The sequence below is a fragment of the Phyllostomus discolor genome, chromosome 11 (genome assembly GCF_004126475.2).
Source record: "Phyllostomus discolor isolate MPI-MPIP mPhyDis1 chromosome 11, mPhyDis1.pri.v3, whole genome shotgun sequence".
Taxonomy (NCBI): domain Eukaryota; kingdom Metazoa; phylum Chordata; class Mammalia; order Chiroptera; family Phyllostomidae; genus Phyllostomus; species Phyllostomus discolor.
In genome coordinates, this window is record NC_040913.2 from 57,092,753 (window position 1) to 57,113,331 (window position 20,579).

General features: G+C 37.1%; 1 protein-coding gene across 4 annotated transcripts in view; it reads left to right on the forward strand.

The window, feature by feature from the left end:
• The window catches only part of TPP2 (tripeptidyl peptidase 2), a 122,247-nt gene that overhangs the window by 23,497 nt on the left and 78,171 nt on the right, over nucleotides 1-20,579 (forward strand). For all 4 annotated transcript variants that reach the window (XR_003685550.2, XM_036011434.1, XM_028526286.2 and 1 more), the window contains exons 6-9: nucleotides 3,047-3,210; nucleotides 15,450-15,604; nucleotides 16,226-16,302; nucleotides 18,332-18,459. Coding sequence is in view for 3 of the 4 variants with exons in the window: in XM_036011434.1 (XP_035867327.1) it covers nucleotides 3,047-3,210; nucleotides 15,450-15,604; nucleotides 16,226-16,302; nucleotides 18,332-18,459 (524 nt within the window). In the remaining variant the exon portion in view is untranslated. The remainder of the gene's footprint in view (nucleotides 1-3,046; nucleotides 3,211-15,449; nucleotides 15,605-16,225; nucleotides 16,303-18,331; nucleotides 18,460-20,579) is intronic.

The following is a 20,579-nucleotide window of genomic DNA, read 5'->3' on the forward strand; positions in this document are numbered from 1 at the left end:
TCAGTGGGTTGAGTGCGGGCTGTGAACCAAAGCATCGCAGGTTCGATTCCCAGTCAGGGCACATGCCTGGGTTGCAGGCCATGTCCCCAGTGGGGGCCACATGAGAGGCAACCACACACTGATGTTTCTCTCTCCCTGTCTCTTTCTCCCTTCCTTCCCCTCTAAAAATAAATAAATAAAATCTTTTTTTAAAAAAGAGCAAGACTTACTTCAGCTAGACTCTGGTGTCCACTGATTCTGCTTCTTGAGTGTCACCTGTGAAGGTGGTTGGATAGTGCTTCATCATCGTCTGAGGATGTCTACCATCTGAGGTCTCTGAATGGTATAGGCCAAGGTCTGTCACCACCTGTGTTCTGTCTAGGGCCACCTGGCATGGACTACAAAGTAATCTGCAGATGGCTGCTACTGGTGCTGGCCTTGGAGGTGCCCAGAAGAGTCCAAGCTATGAAATAAGGCTGGCTGCCACTAGTACTAGGCCTAGAGCCACTTAGTGAGCAATACATGGCCCACTGAGGCCAGATGCTGCTTCTTTGGGAGATGTTAGGAAAGTCTGAAGCATGAGCCAGGACAGGCCATTCTTATGGAAAAACGCCTGGAAACAATTTGGGTGGACCTGTAAGTTGGGTGTGGCAGGTCTCAGAGAGTCACCAGGGTGGGGCAAATGATGTTAGCAAGGTTGATGGGAGTCCTAGGAATGACCACCAGCTGTGGGCTCTTCAGAAAAGGAACAGTGGCTTCTGCCAGCACTTCTGTCTGGGAGAAAGCTGCCTCTGCAGCTCTCACCCTAGTGTTATATAGACAAGTAATTTCCTCTCTGTATGTCTATGGTGCCTATGGAGTTGCTGCCCCAGCACTGAAGCTCGGAGTGAGCCAGTCCGAGTAAGTCTGTGGGCAGGCCCTTTAAGAGCACTAGGGACTCCAGCTACCCTCCATCTCACTCAGTCACAGTCCTCACTGGTTTTTACAGCTAGAAGTTATGGTGACATCACTTCCTGGCACTGGAACCCTGGGCAGGGGGTTGGGGGTGCTTAGTGGGAGGGCTGGGATCCCTCGCTCTTCAGAAGGTCCTCATAAACGGAGACATGCCTCCTGATTTTTATCTACCACATGTGGTTGTAGGACCAGCTTGTTTTGCATCTCTGCCCCTCCTACCAGGATTGATGAGGCTGCTTCTTTATATCCTTAGTTGTAGGACTTCTGTTCAGCTGGATTTCAGGCAGTTCTGAATGATGACTATGTAGTTTAGTTGTAATCCTGTTGTGGTTGTGGGAGGATACAAGTACCGTATTTACCTATGCCGCCATCTTGACTACCCTTGCTATGAGAATGTTATTAAAGTGTTGATTCATTCATTCTTTTATCATTTGGTGAATATTTGAGTAGCTTCTTTGTATCATGTAGACTTTCTAGAATTTACTCCATGGACTGAAGATCCTGTGGAAGAAAGTATTAGGAACATCTGAACCCATCTAGGAAGCATCAGGAAAGATTTCATCGAAGGACTAGTAAAAATTAGCTAAGAGGGTAGAAAAGGGAGGCTGAAGGTAAGAGGGAAAAGATCCAGAAGACGACAGAGGAACTATTAGAAATTTAGAGTGTATTATGGGCTGGATGAAAGAAATGGCTGGATGAGGACTTCAGAGCTTATTTCCAGGATGGATACTGGCTATCCGTCTTGGAACCAAAAGTGCCACTCTATCTAGCAAATATGGAGGTTTTAATGGCATGCATTTTACCTTTTAACTTCAGTCCTAACTCCAGTTGACATGCTACTTGTTTTTTTTTTTTTTTGGCTAATTTTCCTCCTCAGTGTTTAGTTTTCAGTATTTTGCTATATTATATGTCTTTCTGAAATGTTGTAAAACCTTTTAGCTATGCATTGATTGAGGCATATGACAGGGGACCCCAAAAAAACCAGAATTATCTTCTGGAGGGGTGTCCCTTGTAGTATAGGCCTCTCCCACTAGGTGAATGTTCTAGGAACCCATCTGTATCAGTGTACCAGCTGATGTTGTGAGAGGCTGTGTTTGGCTTCAGTGAATTTTTTTGAAGACTCTTTCAATGCATTTGCCCATTTCATGATTTATGAGCACCGTGCCCACACAGTGCTGAGTGTTCAGCAGTTTTGACCCAAAATGGTAAGACCCCTGTGCCCCACCCTCTATAGTCACTGGATCTTATGCCAAGTGACTGTTTTTGTTTGTTTTCCTGGATGAAAAAAATCCTCAAAGGGAAACATTTTGTCAGTGTGGAAGAGGTAAAACAAAAAGTGGTAGAAGCATTAAAAGGCATCAAAATCGATGACTCCAAAACTTGTTTTGAGCAATGGGAAAAAATGTCTCAATAGGTGTATTGCATGAAATAGAGAATACTTTGAAGGTGAGTAAAGTTTAAATATGTAAGAATGAATACACAGTTTTTTATAAATTTCCTTTTTTTTTGAGGGGGTTCCCCCTTGTATACATAAAGACAGTTTTAGAGATCCTTTTTTCCAATTTATTTTAGTTTGTTCATGGAACATATTAAGTATAAGGTATATGTTCCTTAGTATTTATAGTGCCCTCTGTATAATCAAAAAGCTAAGATGGGGAAAGAGCAGACAGGAGGAAAGCCATTAAACTATGTAGATAGTTTTTGTAAAAGATAAGTGTTTACCTAAAGTTGCTACAACTGTGGGATGGAAGCTTGATAATAGTTTTTGCTTCAAGGAGCTTGCATATGTTGTTGGGTTCATGAAGCCAGTTCTAGATGAAGCAGGAAGTAAGGTCTAGGCTATGCGTCAAAAATCATCCTAAACATTCCAAAGCTCTAGGTTAAGCTTTGGTCTATTTCTTAAGTGGCTGTAAGGATTTCTGCCTAGAGTTTTGTGAAGCTGTGTTACCTAATCTTTACTGATGACTATAAAGCAGAAATATAAGCCATGCAGTTATTGTGTTTGCTGTGGTAAAAGTGGAGCTGGTAGAAAGACCTGAGAAGCAATGTTACAGGACTTGAAGAGAGGTAAGAAAGTAGATTTTATTGACTATTCTGTATTCTGAATTTACAGAGCCTGCATTGATTCAAATGAAGACGGGGACTTGAGTAAATCTACTGTATTGAGAAACTACAAAGAAGCCCAAGAATATGGCTCTTTTGGCACAGCTGAGATGTTGAATTACTCTGTTAATATATATGATGATGGAAACCTGCTCTCTATTGTGACCAGTGGAGGTATTCTGTTCATATTTGTTAATTAGAGTTAAATTTACAAAGTACAAGATAAGTTCCTATAGCCAAAAGCAGCTTTATGGAGAATTTAATCTAGAGATTCCAAATGAAGAACTAGGTCTGGAATAATAAATGTAATGTGGTTCCCTGGCAAGGTGTTGTTTCTTAAAGGCAGAGTCATGTAAGATGCATTCCAAGAGTACAAGTGTGGTCCAACCACAAAAAATCTATCAGCATAATTCATCTAGTGAACAATAATTTTACTTCCAAATATTAATTTTGAGAAATTCCATTTTTTTGAAATGACACAGAATGCTACAGTGAAGGTCTTTTTACCTGACTATACTCTTGGATGAAACAATCTAAATAACCATCAACAAAAGAATAGGTTTTTAAAAATTGTGTATTATTCACACTATGAAATATTATACAGCATTCAGAACAAATAAGTATGCTTATCTCAAGTGCGTAAATTTATAATTAAAATATTAATGATAAAACATTTGTATAAAATTGTAAAATATGCAAAATAATACTATCCAATATTTATGGGTGTGTGTTTGTATGGTAAAAATGTAGATGAGAAGAATATACACACCAGCTTCTGGATAGTGATTACTCCTGGTGAGGGAGCAAAGACAAAGAAATAGGAAGACTTTAACTCTTTATCACCCCTCCCTCAACTTTATTAGGGCATAGCCAAATAACTGAAGTATAGTAATATATATTCTGTGTGTGTGTTTATGAACTTGATAAGTCTTGTTAGATGCATACTTCCAGGAAACCATCACCAATGTCAAGATAATGATTACACCCATCACCCCCACAGGTTTGCTTGTCTTCCTTTGTAAGGCTTGTCTGCCTTGTCTCCACCCACATCCCCAGGTAGCCACTGAACTGCTTTTTGTCACTCTAGATTATTTTGCAGTTTCTAGAATTTTGTGTAAGCAGAATAAAAATGTATTTTTGCCTGCCTTATTCCAGAGTAATGGTTTGAAATTCACTTATATTACAATTAGCTTGTTCCTTATTAATGAGTATTATTTCATGGTATGAATAAATCATGATTTATTTATTCACCTTTTAATGGACACTTTGATTGTTCCAACATTTGTGTACAAGTCCCTTTGTGGAAATACATTTTGATTTAATTTGGAATGATATCTAAGAGAATTGGTAAGTCATAGTAGGTATATATTTAACTTTTTAAGAGAGTTGTAAGCTGTTGTTCAAGGGGCAGCACCATTCTGTGTCCCACCAACAGAGTAGAGGGTAACTGCTCCAGGAACTTCACATTCCTACCCACTCATACTGTGGTCTGCTTAGTTTTATCTGCTCTAATAGGTAGGTGGTGGTGGCGGCAAAGTGGTTTTTGTTTGTTTGTTTGAGGGGATATGGTTACATTAAAATCCAGCTTTCCTATTTTTATTGGAAGAATTGGTAATATTAGGTCTGTATTCTTACATGACCACAGTTGCCTAGAACAGAGACGTCTCAGCATTACAGCAAACTCAGGTGATAGAGTCATATGGTCTCATTTCTCAAGGAGTTCCAACTATTCTGTCATGCAAACATTAAGGCCCAATGTTGGTTGTCATTCATCATTATGTTTATAGTGTTGTTTTATCTGACAGTAGTGGGATATTTCTCTCTCACTTGGGTAGTTCTCTGGGACATAGGTAGTTCTTTGTTTACTTCATCAGTACATAACATGTAGAGAAAAGTATACAAATCATAAATTATACATGCATTGAATTATCACAGAGTGGACACTTCTGTTTAACCACTACTTGTCTTACCCAAGACAAGGAATAAAGCTTGTCAAAGTCCCTCTCCTGTCTCTTCCTAACCACCAACCTACCCTTCCTACCCTCCCTACACCCAAAGTCCTTATTTCTATTAGCACATTAGTTTGAACAATCTGGTATTGCTGTTTTTATAGGTCAGAAATGATTAAATAGTGATAATTATACATGGCTCAACCTACTATGGTGATTTTTCCATGTATGTAAATGGTGTGTGTGTGTGTGTGTGTGTTTTGTGTCTGACTTTATTTTTTTAATCATTTTTATTATTTTATTATAGTTGTCTCAATTTTTCCCCCTTTGTCCTCTTCTGCTCATCCCATCACCTGCTCCCACAGTTAATACCAACACTTGTCCATGTCAGTGGGTCATTCATACATGTTCCCTTCCCCTTCTTTCCACTATTGTCCCCCTGCCTTCTCCCCTCTAATTATATTCAATCTGATCCGTTTCCTTACCTGTGATTCTGTTTGGTTTGTTAGTTTATGTTCTTCATTAGATTCCTATTATAGAAGAGATCCTATGGTATTTCTCTTTCACTGACTGGCTTATTTCACTTAGCATAATATTCTCCAGTTCCATCCATGCTGTCGCAAAGGGTAGGAGTTCCTTCTTTCCTTCTACTGTGCAGTATTCCATTGTGTAAATGTACCATGGTTTTTTGATCCACTCAATTTACTGATGGGCATGTAGGCTGTTTCAAGGACTTGGCTATTGTAAATAGCAATGCTATGAACATAGGATAGAGGAGCATAAGTTCTTTTGAATTGGGCACTGGGGATTCTTAGGATATTCTCAGTAATGGAATCACTGGGTCAAAAGGCACTTCCTTTTTTGATTTTTTAATTATATTCTATATCGTTTTCCACAGTGGCTGCACCAGTCTGCATTCCCACTAACAGTGCACTAGTGTTCCCTTTTCTCCATATCCTCTCCAGAACTTGTTGTTTGTTGATTTACTAAGGATGGCCATTCTGGCAAGTGTGAAGTGGTTTCTCATTGTGGTTTTAATTTGCATCTCTCTGATGGCTAGTGATGCTGAGCATCCTTTCATATGTCTCTGGAGCCTCTGTATGTCCTCCTTGGAGAAGTGTCTGTTCAAGTTTTTTGCTCATTTTTTAATTGGGTTTTTTGTCTTCCTGGAGTGGAGTTGTGTGAGTTCTTTATATATTTTGGAGATCAAACCTTTGTCTGAGGTATCATTGGCAAATATGTTTTCCCACATAGTTGGTTCTCTTTTCATTTTAATGCTGTTTTCTTTAGCTGTGCAGAAGCTTTGATGAGGTCACATTTGTTTATTCTTTCCTTTATGTCCCTTGCTTTAGGTGACGTGTCAGTGAAGGCGCTGCTGCGTGGAATGTCTGAGATTTCCCTGCCGATGTTTTCCTCTAGGACTTTTATGGTGTCACAAATTATATTTAAGTCTTTTATCCACCTTGAATTTACTTTTGTGTATGGTGTAAGTTGGTGATGGAGTTTCATTTTTTCACATGTAGCTGTCCAGATCTCCCAACACCATTTGTTGAAGAGGCTGTTTCTACTCCATTTTATGCTTCTTCCCCCTCTATGAAATATTAGTTGACCATAGAGACTTGGGTTTATTTCTGGGCTCTCTGTTCTGTTCTATTGGTCCATTCTCTGTTCTTATGCCAGTACGAGGCTGTTTTGATTACAGTGGCCTTGCAATAGTTTGATATCAGGTATCGTGATCCCTCCTGCTTTGTTCTTCTTTCTCAAAATTGCTGCAGCTATTTGGGGTCACTTATGGTTCCATATAAATTTCTGAAATGCTTGTTCTATATCTGTGAAATATGTCATGGGTGCTTTAATAGGTATTGCATTGAATCTATAAATCGCTTTGGGTAGTATGGCCATTTTGATGATGTTAATTCTTCTAATCCATGAGCATGGCACATGCTTCCATTTGTTTATGTCTTCCTTAATTTCTTTCTTCAGTGTTGTATGGATTTCTGAGTACAGGTCTTTTACCTCCTTGGTTAGGTTTATTCCTAGGTAGTTTATTTTTGTTGTTGTTGCTATATCAAATGGAATTTTTTTCCTGATTCCCATTTCTGATATTTCATTGTTGGTGCACAAAAATGCCTTTGATTTCTGAGTATTGACTTTGTATCCTGCTATTTTGCCAAATTCATTTATTAGGTTGAGTAGTTTCTTGGTGGAGTCTGTAGGATTTTCTATGTACACTATCATGTCATCTTCAAACAATGACAGTTTTGTTTCTTCCTTTCCACATGGGTGCCTTTTATTTCTTTTTCTCGTGTGGTTGCTGTGGCTAGGATATCTAGTACTATGTCGAATAAGAATGGTGAAAGCGGGCATCCTTGTCTTGTTTCTGATCTTAGTGGGAAAGCTCTAAGTTTTTGCCTGTTGAGTATGATGTTGGTGGTAGGTCTATCATATATGGGCTTTATTATGTTAAGGGATGGTCCCGCTACTCTCATTTTGCTAAGAGTTTTTATCGTAAATGGGTACCATACCTTATCGAATGCTTTTTCCACATCTATTGATATGATCATGTGATTTTTGTCTTTCCTTTTATGTGGTGTATTATGTTTATTGATTTGCAAATATTGTACCATCCTTGCATCCCTGGAATGAATCCACTTCATCATGGTGTATGATCTTTTTAATGTATTTCTGGATGTAATTTGCCAATATTTTCTTGAGGATTTTAGCATCTATGTTCATCAGTGATATTGGACTGAAGTTTTATTTCTTTGTTGTGTCATTATCTGGTTTTGGGATAAGGATGATGCTGGCTTCACAAAATGAGTTTGGGAGTCTACCATCTATTTGAATTTTTTGGAATAATTTGTGAGGGATGAGAGTTAGCTCTCCCTTAAATGCTTTGTAAAATTCTCCTGTGAAACCATTTGGTCCAGTGCTTTTGTGTGTCAGAAGCTTTTTGATAACATTTGATTTCAATGTTATCAGCTGTTACTGGTCTGTTCAAGCTTTCTGCTTCTTCTTCATTGAGTTTTAAAAGATATTTTTCTACAGTTTGTCTACTTGACCCAGGATTTCAAATTTCTTGGCATATAGCTCTTCATAGTAATTTCTTATAATCTTTTGTATTTCTGTGGTATCAGTTGTAATCTCCCCTCTTTCATTTCTGATTGTGTTTATTTGGGTCTTATCTCTTTTTTCTTTTTTTAAAATATATTTTATTGATTATACTATTACAATTGTCCCATTTCCCCCCTTCACTCCCCTCCACCCTGTACACCCTCTCCACCCTCATTCCCCCCTTTTAGTTCATGTCCATGTGTCATACTTATAAGTTCTTCAGCTTCTACATTTCTCATACTATTCTTACCCTCCCCCTATCGATTTTCAACCTGCAATCTATGCTACTTATTCTCTGTACCTTTATTTCCTCTCTCCTCCTCCCACTCCCCTGTTGCTAACCCTCCATGTGATCTTTCTGTGGTTCTGTTCCTGTTCTAGTTGTTTGCTTAGTTTCTTTTGGTCCTGCTTTAGGTGTGCTTGTTAATAATTGTGAGTTTGCTGTCCTTTTACTATACATGTTTTTTTTTTCTTTTCTTGGATAAGTCCCTTTAACTTTTTATAAAATAAGGGCTTGGTAGTGATGAACTCCTTTAACTTGCTCTTATCTGAGAAGCACTTTATCTGTCCTTCCATTCTAAATGCAAGCTTTGCTGGATAGAGCAGTCTGGGTTACAGGTCCTTGTCTTTCATGACTTGGAACACTTCTTTCCAGCCCCTTCTTGCCTGTAAGGTCTCTTTTGAGAAATCAGCTGACAGTCTGATGGGAACTCCTTTGTAGGTGACTGTCCCCTTATCTTTTGCTGCTTCTAGGATTCTCTCCTTCATTTTTACCTTGGCTAATGTAATTATGATGTGCCTTGGTGTGTTTCTTCTTGGGTCCAGCTTCTTTGGGACCCTCTGAGCTTCCTAGATTTCCTGGAAATCTATTTCCTTTGCCAGAATGGGGAAGTTCTCCTTTATTATTTGTTCAAATATGTGTTCAATCTGTTGCACTTCCTCTTCCCCTTCTGGTACCCCTATAATTCAGATGTTGGAACGTTTAATGATGCCCTGGAGGTTCCTAAGCTCCCCCTCATTTTTTTTGAATTCTTATTTCTCCATTCCCCACCCCCGATTGGTTGTTTGTTTCTTCCTTCTGGTCCACTCTATTGTTTTGAGTCCCAGTTTCTTTCCCATCACTATTGGTTCCCTGTGCATTTTCCTTCATTTCTTTTACGGTAACCTGCATTTGTTCATCTGATTTGTGACCAAAATCAACCAATTCTGTGAGCTTTCTGATCACCAGTGTTTTGAACTGTACATCTGGTAGATTGGCTATCTCTTGGTCACTCAAAAGGATAAGTTCTGGGGCACTGATTTGTTCTGTTTGAGCCATCTCTCTCTCTCTCTCTCTCTCTCTCTCTCTCTCTCTCTCTCTGTCACTGTCTCTCTCTCTCTTTTTTTTTTTTTTTGGTCCAGTCCTCCTGTTACGGTGAGGGGCGGAGCCTTCGGTGTTCACCAGGGCTGGGCACCCCGTCGCTAGATTGTGATGTTATATGTGAGGGCGGGGCCGAGAGGGAACAATGGTGGTAGCTCCGTTCTCTGTGGGACCTCAGTCCCTTCTCTGGGATCCTGGGTTGTGTGCTCTGCCCTGTTCCACAATCGCCGCCTCACTGGGTCTGCCAGCTGCTGCTTGCGTAGTCAGGGTCCACCTGCTGTGTTCTTGCACGCCCCAGATGCCTTACACACTCCCAGTTGCCTTATGTGCCCAATTCTCCCTGTTCTCCGAGCCTCGATCCCCACCCAGCTTCTGGTCTTCTCCCCTCCTACCGGTCTGGATGAATGGGTTTATTTTAATTTCTTGGCTGTCTGACTTCCATTCAGATAAACTTTCTGTCAGTTCTGGATGTTATCCTACCTCTAAATTGTTGTTGTTCCAATCTTGGTTGTGCGTGGAGGCAAAGTGCATCCACCTATGCCTCTGTCTTGGCGGAAGTCCTTATCTCCTTTTTTCTTGATGAGCCTGCCTAAAGGCTTATAGATGTTGTTTATCTTTTCAAACAAAGAGCTCCTGGATTTATTGATCCTTAGAACTGTGCTTTTAGACTCTTAAGTCATTTAATTCTGCTCTGCTCTTGGTCAAGGTAGGCTTGTATCACTATGAAATTCCCTCTCAGGACTACCTTTGCCATGTCCCATAAGTTTTGGATTGTTGCGAGTTCATTTTTCATTTGTTTCTAGAAACTTTTTTATTTCTTCCCTAATTTCATTCTTGATCCATTCATTGTTTAATAGCATGCTATTCAGTCTCCATGATTTTGAGTGTTTTGGGATTTTTTTCTTTGAGGTTGATTTTTAGTTTCAGTACTTTGTGATTGGAGAAAATGCTTGATATAATTTCAATTTTCTTGAATTTGTTGAGGCTTGTTTTGTGTCCTACCATGTAGTCTATCTTTGAAAATGTTTCGTGTGCATTTGAAAAATAATGTGTATTTTGATTCTTTAGGATGTAAGGCTGTACGTGTATCAGTGAAGTCCATTTCATCTAGGGCATTGTTCAATGCCACAATATCTTTGTTGATATTTTGTTTGGGAAATCTATCCATTTTTGACAGTGGAGTATTAAAATGCCATACTATAATATTGTTGCTGTCAATATGTTTCTTGAAGTCCTCTAAGATTTTCTTTATGTATTTGGGTGCTCCTATTTTGGGTGCATATATATTTACAATATTTATGTCTTCTTGGTGGATTCTTCCCTTAAGTATTATGAAGTGACCTTTTGGGTCTCTTTTTATGGCTCTTTTTTTGAGATCTATTTTATCCGATATGAGTATTGCTACCCCAGCTGTTTTTTTTTTTTTCCTGTCTGTTTGCTTGGAAAATATTTTTCCAACCCTTCACTTTCAGTCTGTGTAGGTCTTTTGTTTTGAGGTGGGTCTCTTGTAGACAGCGTATGTGTGGGTCATGTTTTCTTACCCATTTAGCTATTCTGTGTCTTTTGATTGGAGCATTTAGTTCATTTATGTTTAAGGTTATTATTTATAGGTACTTATTCTTTGCCATTTTTTCGTACCTGTGTTTCTCTCACAGTATTTTTCTTCCTCTTCTTAAAGCAGTCCATTTAGCATATCTTGCAGTGCTGTTTGGAGGAGGTGTATTCTTTCACCCCTCTTTCGTATAGGAAGCTCCTTATTTGGCCTTCCATTTTAATTAAGAGACTTGCTGGATAAAGCAGTCTTGGTTGCAAGCCTATGGTTCTCATTACTTGGAGTATTTCTTGCCATTCTCTTCTGGCTTGGAGCATTTCCATTGAGAAGTCAGCTGCCAGCCAATCGGGACTCCCTTGTATGTTACTTCCTGTTTTTACCTTGCTGCCTTTAAGATTCTCTCTTTATCTTAGAATTTTGCCATTTTAATTATGATGTGTCTTGAAGTGGGCCTCTTTGGGTTCCTCTTGATTGGGACTCTCTTGTTTCCCAGATTTGTATGAATTTTTCTCTCATCAATTTAGGGAACTTTTCCATCACTACTTTTTCAAACAGGTTTTCTATCCCTTGCTCTTCTTCTTCTCCTTCTGGTATCCCTATTATGTGGATATTATTACATTTCGTGTTGTCGTGCATCTCCCTTAACCCCTCTTCATTCTTTCTGAGCCTCTTTTCCTTTTCTTGCTCATTCTGGGTGTGGTTTTTTTTTTTCTACCTTGTCCTCCAGCTCATTGATCTGATCCTCTGCTTCATGGAGCCTGCCTTTGATTCCTTCTACTGTGTTCTTCAGTTCAGAAATTGTATTCTTCATTTCCTCTTGGCCCTTGTTGATAGTTTCTATTTCCTTTTTCATGTTGATATAGTTTGCAGTGAGTTCATTGTAGGTTTCCTGTAGTTTCTGGTAATTCTCTGTGAGCTAATTGGGCTTCCTGATAACCATTGCTTTGATCTCACTATCTGATACTTGACTTGCCTCTATTTCATTTAGCATTCTTTCTGAGGCTTCCTCCTTTCCCTTCATTTGGGGATTGTTTCTTTGTCTCCCCATTGTTTGTGAGACTCTTCTTGGTAGCCTCTGCTTTTTAAATTGATCTGTTTTGACTCCCTGGGTTTATGATATGGACTTCTGTGGTAGAACACCTGTGAGATTCAGTGGTGCCATCTCCTTCATTTCCTGAGCTCACTGGTCTTGGGCTGTCATTTATTTTGGCTCTCTGTATGTCTTTGTGTTTTGATTGTTGTTGGGTCTTTCTTTGTTGGGTCCTTCCCTCCAGCTGGTTAATTGAGGGTTACGCCATCCACCACATCTTGTGTTCTTCCAATCCATGTACATGATATATGCTTCCATTTATTTGTGTCTTCCTTAATTTCTTTCTTCAGTGTTGTGTAATTTTCTGAGTACAGGTCTTTACCTCCTTGGTTAAATTTATTTCTAGGTACTTTATTTTTCTTGCTGCTGTAGTAAATGAAATGTTTGTCCAAGTTCTCTTTATAATACTTCATTGTTGGTGTACAAAAATGCCATTAAATTCTGAATATTGACTTTGTATCCTGCTTGTTTGCCATGTTTACTTATTAGCTCAAATGTTTTTTTGTGTGGAGCCTATAGGGTTTTTTGTGTACATTAGCATGTCATCTGCAAATAATGACAGGCATATTTCCTCCTTTCCAATTTGGATGCCTTTTCTTTCTTTCTTTCTTTCTTTCCTTTCTTTCCTTTCTTTCTTCTTTTTATGTTGATGTGGCTAGAACTTCCAGTACTATGTTGAATAGGAGTGGTCACAGTGGACATTCTTGTCTTGTTCCCTGATATTAACAGGAAAGCTCTTAGTTTTTCCGCATTAAGTATGATGTGAGCTATAGGTTTCTCATATATAGGCAATATTAGTTGAGATATGCTCTCTCTATTCCTACTTTCCTGGATGTTTTTATCATAAATGGGTGCAAGATTTTATCAAATGCTTTTTTTTTGCATCTGTTGCTATGATCATGTGATTTTTGTCCCCCATAGTGTTTATGTGGTGTATTACATTTAGTGATTTGTGGATATTGTACCAACCTTGCCTCTCTGGGATGAATCCCACTTGATCATAGTGTATGATCTTTTTAATGTATTTCTGAATGTAGATTGCCTGTATTTTGTGGAGGATTTTAGAATATATGTTCATCAGAGATATTGGCCTGTAGTTTTCATTCTTTGTTGTGTCTTGACCTGGTTTTGAAATTAGGATGATACTAATCTCTTTAAAATGGTTTGGGAGTCTTCCCTTTTCTTAAATTTTTTGGAATAATTTGAGAATGAAAAGAGTTAGCTCTTCCTTAAATGTTTAGTAAAATTCATCTGTGAAGCCATACAATCCAGGGCTTTTGTATGCCAGGAGTTTTTAAATTACTGCTTTATTTCACTAGCTATTATAGGTCTTTTTAGGCTTTCTGCTTCTTCTTGATTCAGTTTTGGCAGATTTTGTGTTTCAAGAAATTTGTCCATTTTGCCTGGGTCACAGGCAGCAAATACAAGGCCTGCAGACTGAATCTGGCCCTCCACCTTCTTTTATCCAGCCTGGCACCTTGTTTCTACCCAGCAGCAGTGCTGAGCTCTCGCTTAACTGTTAAGGAGTAGTTACATTTATACAGTCCTAAAATTACATTTGGCCCTTTGAAGGCAACCATGAAGTTAATGTTCCCCTGGTAAAAATGATTTTGATACCCCTGGCCTAGTTTGTCAAATTTCTTGGCATAGAGTTGTTCATAGTAATTTCTTACAATCCTTTGTATTTCTGTTGTTTTGGTTGAAACTTCTCCTCTTTCATTTCTAAAATAATATTTGGGCACTTTCTGGTTTTTTCCTGATGAGTCTGATTAAAGGCATGTCAATTTTGTTTAACTTTTCAAAGAACCAGATCTTGGATTTATTGTTCTTTTGAATTTTGTTCTTTTTGTGTCTGTGTAATTGAATTCTGCCCTGATCTTGATTATTTTCTTCCTTCTACTTGCTGTGGGCATTGTTTGTTTTTGTTCCTCTATTTCTTTTAGATGTAGGGTTAGGTCGCTTATTTGGGATTTTTCTGTCTTCTTTAGGTAAGCCTATATTGCTGTGAACACCCCTCCCAGGATGTGTCCCATAGGTTTTGGGTTGTTGTACATTTTCTTTTGTTTCCAGAAACTTTTTTATTTCTTTCCTTGATATCATTATTGACTCATTCATTATTTAATAACATGTTATTAAGTCTCCATGTGTTTGAATGTTGACTTCTTTAAGTCTTATGTTTGCATGCTTCATCTCATAGTATATAGACATGTACACTATGTATATTGCTGTATAATATTCAATTTTATGAATGTACTGGATCTATTCTAGTTTTTGAATTTTCAAACAATGCTGCCATGAACATTTTTACATTTGTCTTATAGTGTATGTACATGTGCACATGTTTCTCTTGGGTGTATTGCTAGAGGTGAAATTGCTAAATTGTAGGTTATGCCTATATTCACCTTTCCCAAATGGTAGTCTACTCTCCTACTAGTAGTGTGTGAATACACATTCCCATCCACAGTTGCTGTTCCAGACCTTAAACTTTAAGCTAATCTGAAAGTTATGTGGCTTTGATATGCATTTCCCAGACAGGCCAGTGAAGTTGAACATCTTATTTTTATGCGTCATTTGGTTGTCCTCTTTTGTGAAATGATTTCAAATGTGTTACCCATTTTTTTTTGCATTGTCTTTTCCTTTTTAAAATATATATTTTATTGATTATGCTATTACAGTTGTCCTAATTTTCCCCCCATTGCCTTCCTCCACCTTTATGAAAAGCCTTCTTATTTCTTAAAATAGCCCCTTTAACATTTCATGTAATAACAGCTTGGTGATGATAAACTCCTTTAGCTGTACCTTGTCCGAGAAGCCCTTTATCTGCCCTTCAATTCTAATGATAGCTTTGCTGGATAGAGTAATACAGGTTGAAGGTCCTTGCTTTTCATCACTTAGAATACTTATTTCCAGTCCCTTCTTGCCTGCAGTTTCTTTTGAGAAATCAGCTGACAGTCTTATGGGAACTCCTTTGTAGATAACTTTACAAAGAGCCTTATTTACTCATCCATCTTTGTCTTTTCCATTGAATTTGAAAGATTATATTTTTGATATAAGTTCTTTGTCAATTATATATATTGCAAATACCTTCTCATCCTTGTAACCTTCGTTTTTGCTCTCAGTGAAAAGGCTAGAGTTCCAGGTAGCAGAATAGTATGTAGAATTCACTGAATTTCATTTTTTGTGAATTATTGGTACGAGAATTAAGGTAATAATATATTATTAAATATTAAGGTTAAGGTATATTTTATTTGAATATTTTTACCATGATTAATATACAAATTGAATGGAATGATTACAAATTTGAACCTGTGAGGCTATTTTTTCATATTCCCCTCTTTTTTCCTCTAGGTGCTCACGGAACACATGTAGCTAGTATAGCTGCTGGACATTTTCCAGAAGAACCTGAACGGAATGGTGTAGCTCCAGGTGCCCAAATTCTTTCAATCAAGATTGGTGATACAAGACTGAGCACTATGGAAACAGGCACAGGCCTTATAAGAGCTGTGAGTATTTGTGAGGTGTTGATTTAGAGGGTTAATAATTGATGATCTTGGATATTTTTAGTTTTATAAAGTTCTCTGGGCTTGCTGAGAATATTTTTAGTTGTTTTTATTAAAATTACTAGGATTGGAAAATATAAAAATATTATTTATGTTATATTTCTCATTTCTAGTAAGTTTTCTAGCAAGCTATTTTGAGATACTTCAAAAAAAAACAAAAACAAAATAAGCCCCTTAGGCAGCTTGCTCCTTTAGCCTAAGAAGAATTTAACTAATATTCTACATTTCATTTTAACATATGAATTATATTTTACTTTAGTTATTTTAGAATTTAGTGAGAACCAATTCCTTTTCCTCTTCCTCTCCCCTACTCCATTCTGGAAATACTAGTTTTCTTTTTTATAGATTACTTAGTATATTCTAAATACTATATTCTGACCACAGACTATATTCTCTCTACATTTGCTTTTTTAAAAATTTATTAACTATGCATAGAAGTAACTTATATTTTTAGATTTAAAGTAGAATATGATTGGTTAACCATGGGATTCTGTGCCTTTGTTTTCCTGCACAATCATTTCTGTACATTGCTGCCTAAATTAGACTCTTCATTTTTTTTAATAGATGATAGAAGTTATAAATCATAAGTGTGATCTTGTCAACTACAGCTATGGAGAAGCAACTCACTGGCCAAATTCTGGGTGAGTGTTCTTTGACACTTGTTAGCCAAAGAAACTTAGCTAATGAAGAGTATGTAATGCTCTTCATAACTGAATTGAAAATCATGATTGAAAAAAAGCACTTGCTGTGGTTAGATGATAACTGTGTGTCTTCCAGATCTCTGGCTCTCATTCCAGTGGTCCTTATTTCCTCCTATCCAGGGAGGCCCCACGCCCTATCCATCACTAGAATTCCTCATCCACAAGCAGCCTGAACTCTTCCAGGTATAACTACCTGGAAAAAACTCTAGACTTGTGGAAACCTTGTCATTCCATTCCCTTCAAGGATCATGCACCTGATCTGCCAGACTTTGCTGGAGACACACACTGATCCATTTTAAGTTTATGACCACAGATGTCAAATGTTTACACAGCATTGTCTTTAATCATACTGCATTTACCCTTTGACTCCTATACGACCCATTTTACACCTTTACTTCTTAAAGACCTTCAGTGTCCTTCCCTTTCTTCCCTCAGAAAAGCCCTCACTCTTACTTTCTCAGAGAAAATAAAAGCACTCAGCAGGGGACCAATACCCTTCCTAAGAACTACTCAGGCTCAATCTTCTCTGCCTTCCCTATTGGGTAATGAAAGAAGTGCCTGGGTCAGAAGTTACTCAAGCACTTGTGATCTGGTTCTGGTTTCCTCTCTCCTGTCCTGGATTATTATCACTACACATACATTCTCTAGAGTCACCAGCTTTAAAACAGACACAAACCCTCTTCATTTCATACTTCTTTCACTCACTTTCCAGCAGAACTTAGTTATGTATGTTCACTTTCTGAGTCTCTTCCCAACGCCTCCTCCCTGTGTCATCATCTTCCTGCTGCCACATCTAGTGGCTTAGTCTTGACCTCATGTTACTTCACCTTGTTTTCTTCATAGTAATAACTTTGAAATAACCTTATTGATCACTTCCCCACTACCATATACCTGCTATCCAATGTCTGAAATTCTTTAATAAACTCCTGCCAAAATCCAATTTTACCAAGCCCAGACCCTTTAGTTTGCTGTTATCAAATAATTTGATTTTTAAATTAAATTTACCAGTAGTACCAGATGACTAGTGCTACTAGGTTTCTTGTTATACATCCCTTTCCTGCCCTTCTAACAAGCACCCTGTCATCTTCAGTTATTTCATTTGTGAATGAAGTTTGCCCCTCCTTTGCTTCAGTATTTTATTTACCTAAGTGTTTTGCTTTCTCTTTTTTTAAAGATTCGTCCTTTTAAAGTCATCTTTCCCTAATTTCCTTCTTTTACACTGGGAGTGCCCTTAGCTCCATACCATTGTTATGTTGACTCTATTTTCTTCATGGTCTAACTTCATCTCCTTTAATTCATAGTACTATGTTTTTCTTGTGCTATCAAGTTCTAACCAGATTTCTTATATTTTAAATCTTACCCTTAGATTCTCCTACTGGCTTATTTTCCTTTCACCTTTATCACTAATCATAAATATATACATATAGGAAACCCCCGACAAGTTGTTTCTGAGTACGTTATTTCAAGTGGAGGATGGAAGTGAAACCCCATATTATCTCCCTACCCAATCACTGGTAATCATTCAGTATTTGCTTCCATTCCTTTTGTAGTTTTCCCCATATATATTCAGTTTGTATCTAGCATTTCTCCACATTTAACCTGACCTCATAACTGCTTCCCAACATATAAAATCCAACTAGGGTGTATCTCCTGGAATGTCTGTATCATGTCCCACCAGTGGTGGGTGGTGCCAGAAGTTACTTAACCGTGCATTTGAGCAATATTTTGGTATTATAAATACTTTGAGGATAGAGGCTAAGCATTTATAGTTTTAGAATGTTCCCTGAGTGATTGCAATGCACACTCCTTATTTTTTGTCACTGCTTTAGTTCTACTACTTGAAACCATATTTTAGTCTTTTTTAAATACACCATATTTGCAAATATTTTCACATGATAATAACAATAACAATATAGTTCTTTAAAAGCAGGTCAGTTTTTTATGTTCAAAGAAATTCTGTCTCTTTCAGGAGAATTTGTGAAATAATTAATGAAGCAGTGTGGAAGCATAATATAATTTATGTTTCAAGTGCTGGAAATAATGGCCCATGCCTTTCTACAGTTGGTTGTCCAGGTGGAACTACATCAAGTGTAATAGGTTAGTTTCCTGTTTTAGATATGGACTTGTTTCAAAATAAGCAAACATAAACCCCCTTAGTTAATTCAATGTTAATTGGATCTCTAGGTATACAAGACACTGTAAACCTTAAATATACCCCCAGGAAACTGAAATCTGGTAGGGGCCTGCTGATCTTGAATTTACAGTAAACTGGAGTAAATAGTTTAATGAAAGCATAGGTAACAGTGCTAACGGATACAAGAGTGCAGCCACTTCTGATTTGAGAATTTAGATGAGGCTTTCTGAAAGAATGTGGGAATGAGGGTTTCAGTCAGTAGAAATAATTCTGGAACGGGAGTAGGGGGGAGAAAACTGTACTTGAACAATGATTGAAATAAAAAAAAAAAGAAAGAATTGAGGAAAGTGCTTTTCAGACTAAGTGAACAACATAAATACACTTGCTTTACTTTTTATAGTGTACGACTACTTATTTATAATATAGTTTCCTCCTTTAATTTCTCTTAGGACATGCAGAAAGAACCAAGTGTGGAGTAAGGGAGCTTTATTAATGAGAAAAGCAGTTAAAACACATTTGTTCCATGAATGTGGCTTTTCTGCGACTTTTTGGTCTTTACATATGATGCAGTATTGTCTATCGCAGTGTACTCTAATGGAAAAAAAATGCCCATCACCAAGAGTTCATGGGAAATCTAAATCAAGAATTGCAGTCATAGTATGAGAATAATAAATTTAGCTTACATAACATACAGTGGCTGCCAACTTTTGCAGAAAAACCCACAAAATATAAACCCTACCTCCTTTTTAAATATACATTATAAGGAAGATGAATTAAGAGAAATATGTATGTAGTAAATGATGCCTAAAAATTTTTTGTTTATTTGAGATCATAATAAGGCTTCGTGACATTTGTCATTGGGTATATGACTATAAAAACTATTTGTCCCCAAATGTTTCTGACGTATGTATCAATAATTGCATAAATATATACATATTATAGATATTATTGGTATGTAGACACTATAGATGTATATATAATAATATTTGGGTATCAAAGATCCAAAATTGGTCCTTTTTAAAATTTTGTTTTAAATTAACAGTGATCTTAAATATACAAGATAAATATAAATATGTCATGTCAAGCTATTCATAGCTTCTACATTTTATGATATAACTTAGTTTATGTAATTTAAAATTTCTTGCTTAAGTAATTTTGTTAAATTATGTGTTAAGACAACAGTGTCTACCAGTGATATATTCATTGTGTATTTCAGTGTTCTAGATATTTTAAATATACATGAAAATGAATCAAAATATAGATCTGAAAGGTAAAGATCAAAGTTTACTACTCTGCTGTAATACTCAGTGTTTTTGTTGTTTTCTATCCCCATAGTCACTGAAAATTTTAAACTAAATTTTATAAAATAATCATGGTATTATGTGGCAGTATTGTTAACCTAAATCCTCTTAACTCACATATGTTTTACTCAGTCTTCTATTCTGAATATGTGTATGTTGTAAAGAGGAATTAGAAGCTGATAGACCTGGATTCTAAATCTTTTCTTTGCCAACCATACATGTGTATTTTGTAACTTTTTCAGTGTCTATAGGCCATGTTTCCAAATTTCTAAAATGAAAGAACCAAGTTTGATCTCTGTATTGTGTTTCAGAGTCTTAGTAGACCTCTTTTGCATATATTTCTGAAGACTAACATGTTAGGTCTTTGTTTTTGGCCCTTAGCCATTTTTGAGGAGAGGGATACTGTCAACTTTGTAGGTAGAATTTTGGATAGAATGGTCATTTAAAAATGACCAGTCAACTAATTCCTTTATTTTTCTAGTGTTATATTTTAAAGTTTAAAACACTGTGCTCTTTTTCTTTTATACGTCTACACACTTTCATGTATGTTATTATTTTTAATTCACATAATAATCCTGATAGATATTTTTATATCCCAAAATAAGGCATGTAATATGTAATGTCTGGTACATATAGTAAACTTTTCTTGGTAATTTTTTTTTGTCTTTTTATTTTATGACAGAGCTGTGGCATAGGGGAATCAAGCAATTTACCCAGGGTTACACAGCTGAGTGAATAGTGGATAAAGGTTAAGATTCATATTTTGTGTCCTTTTGTTAATG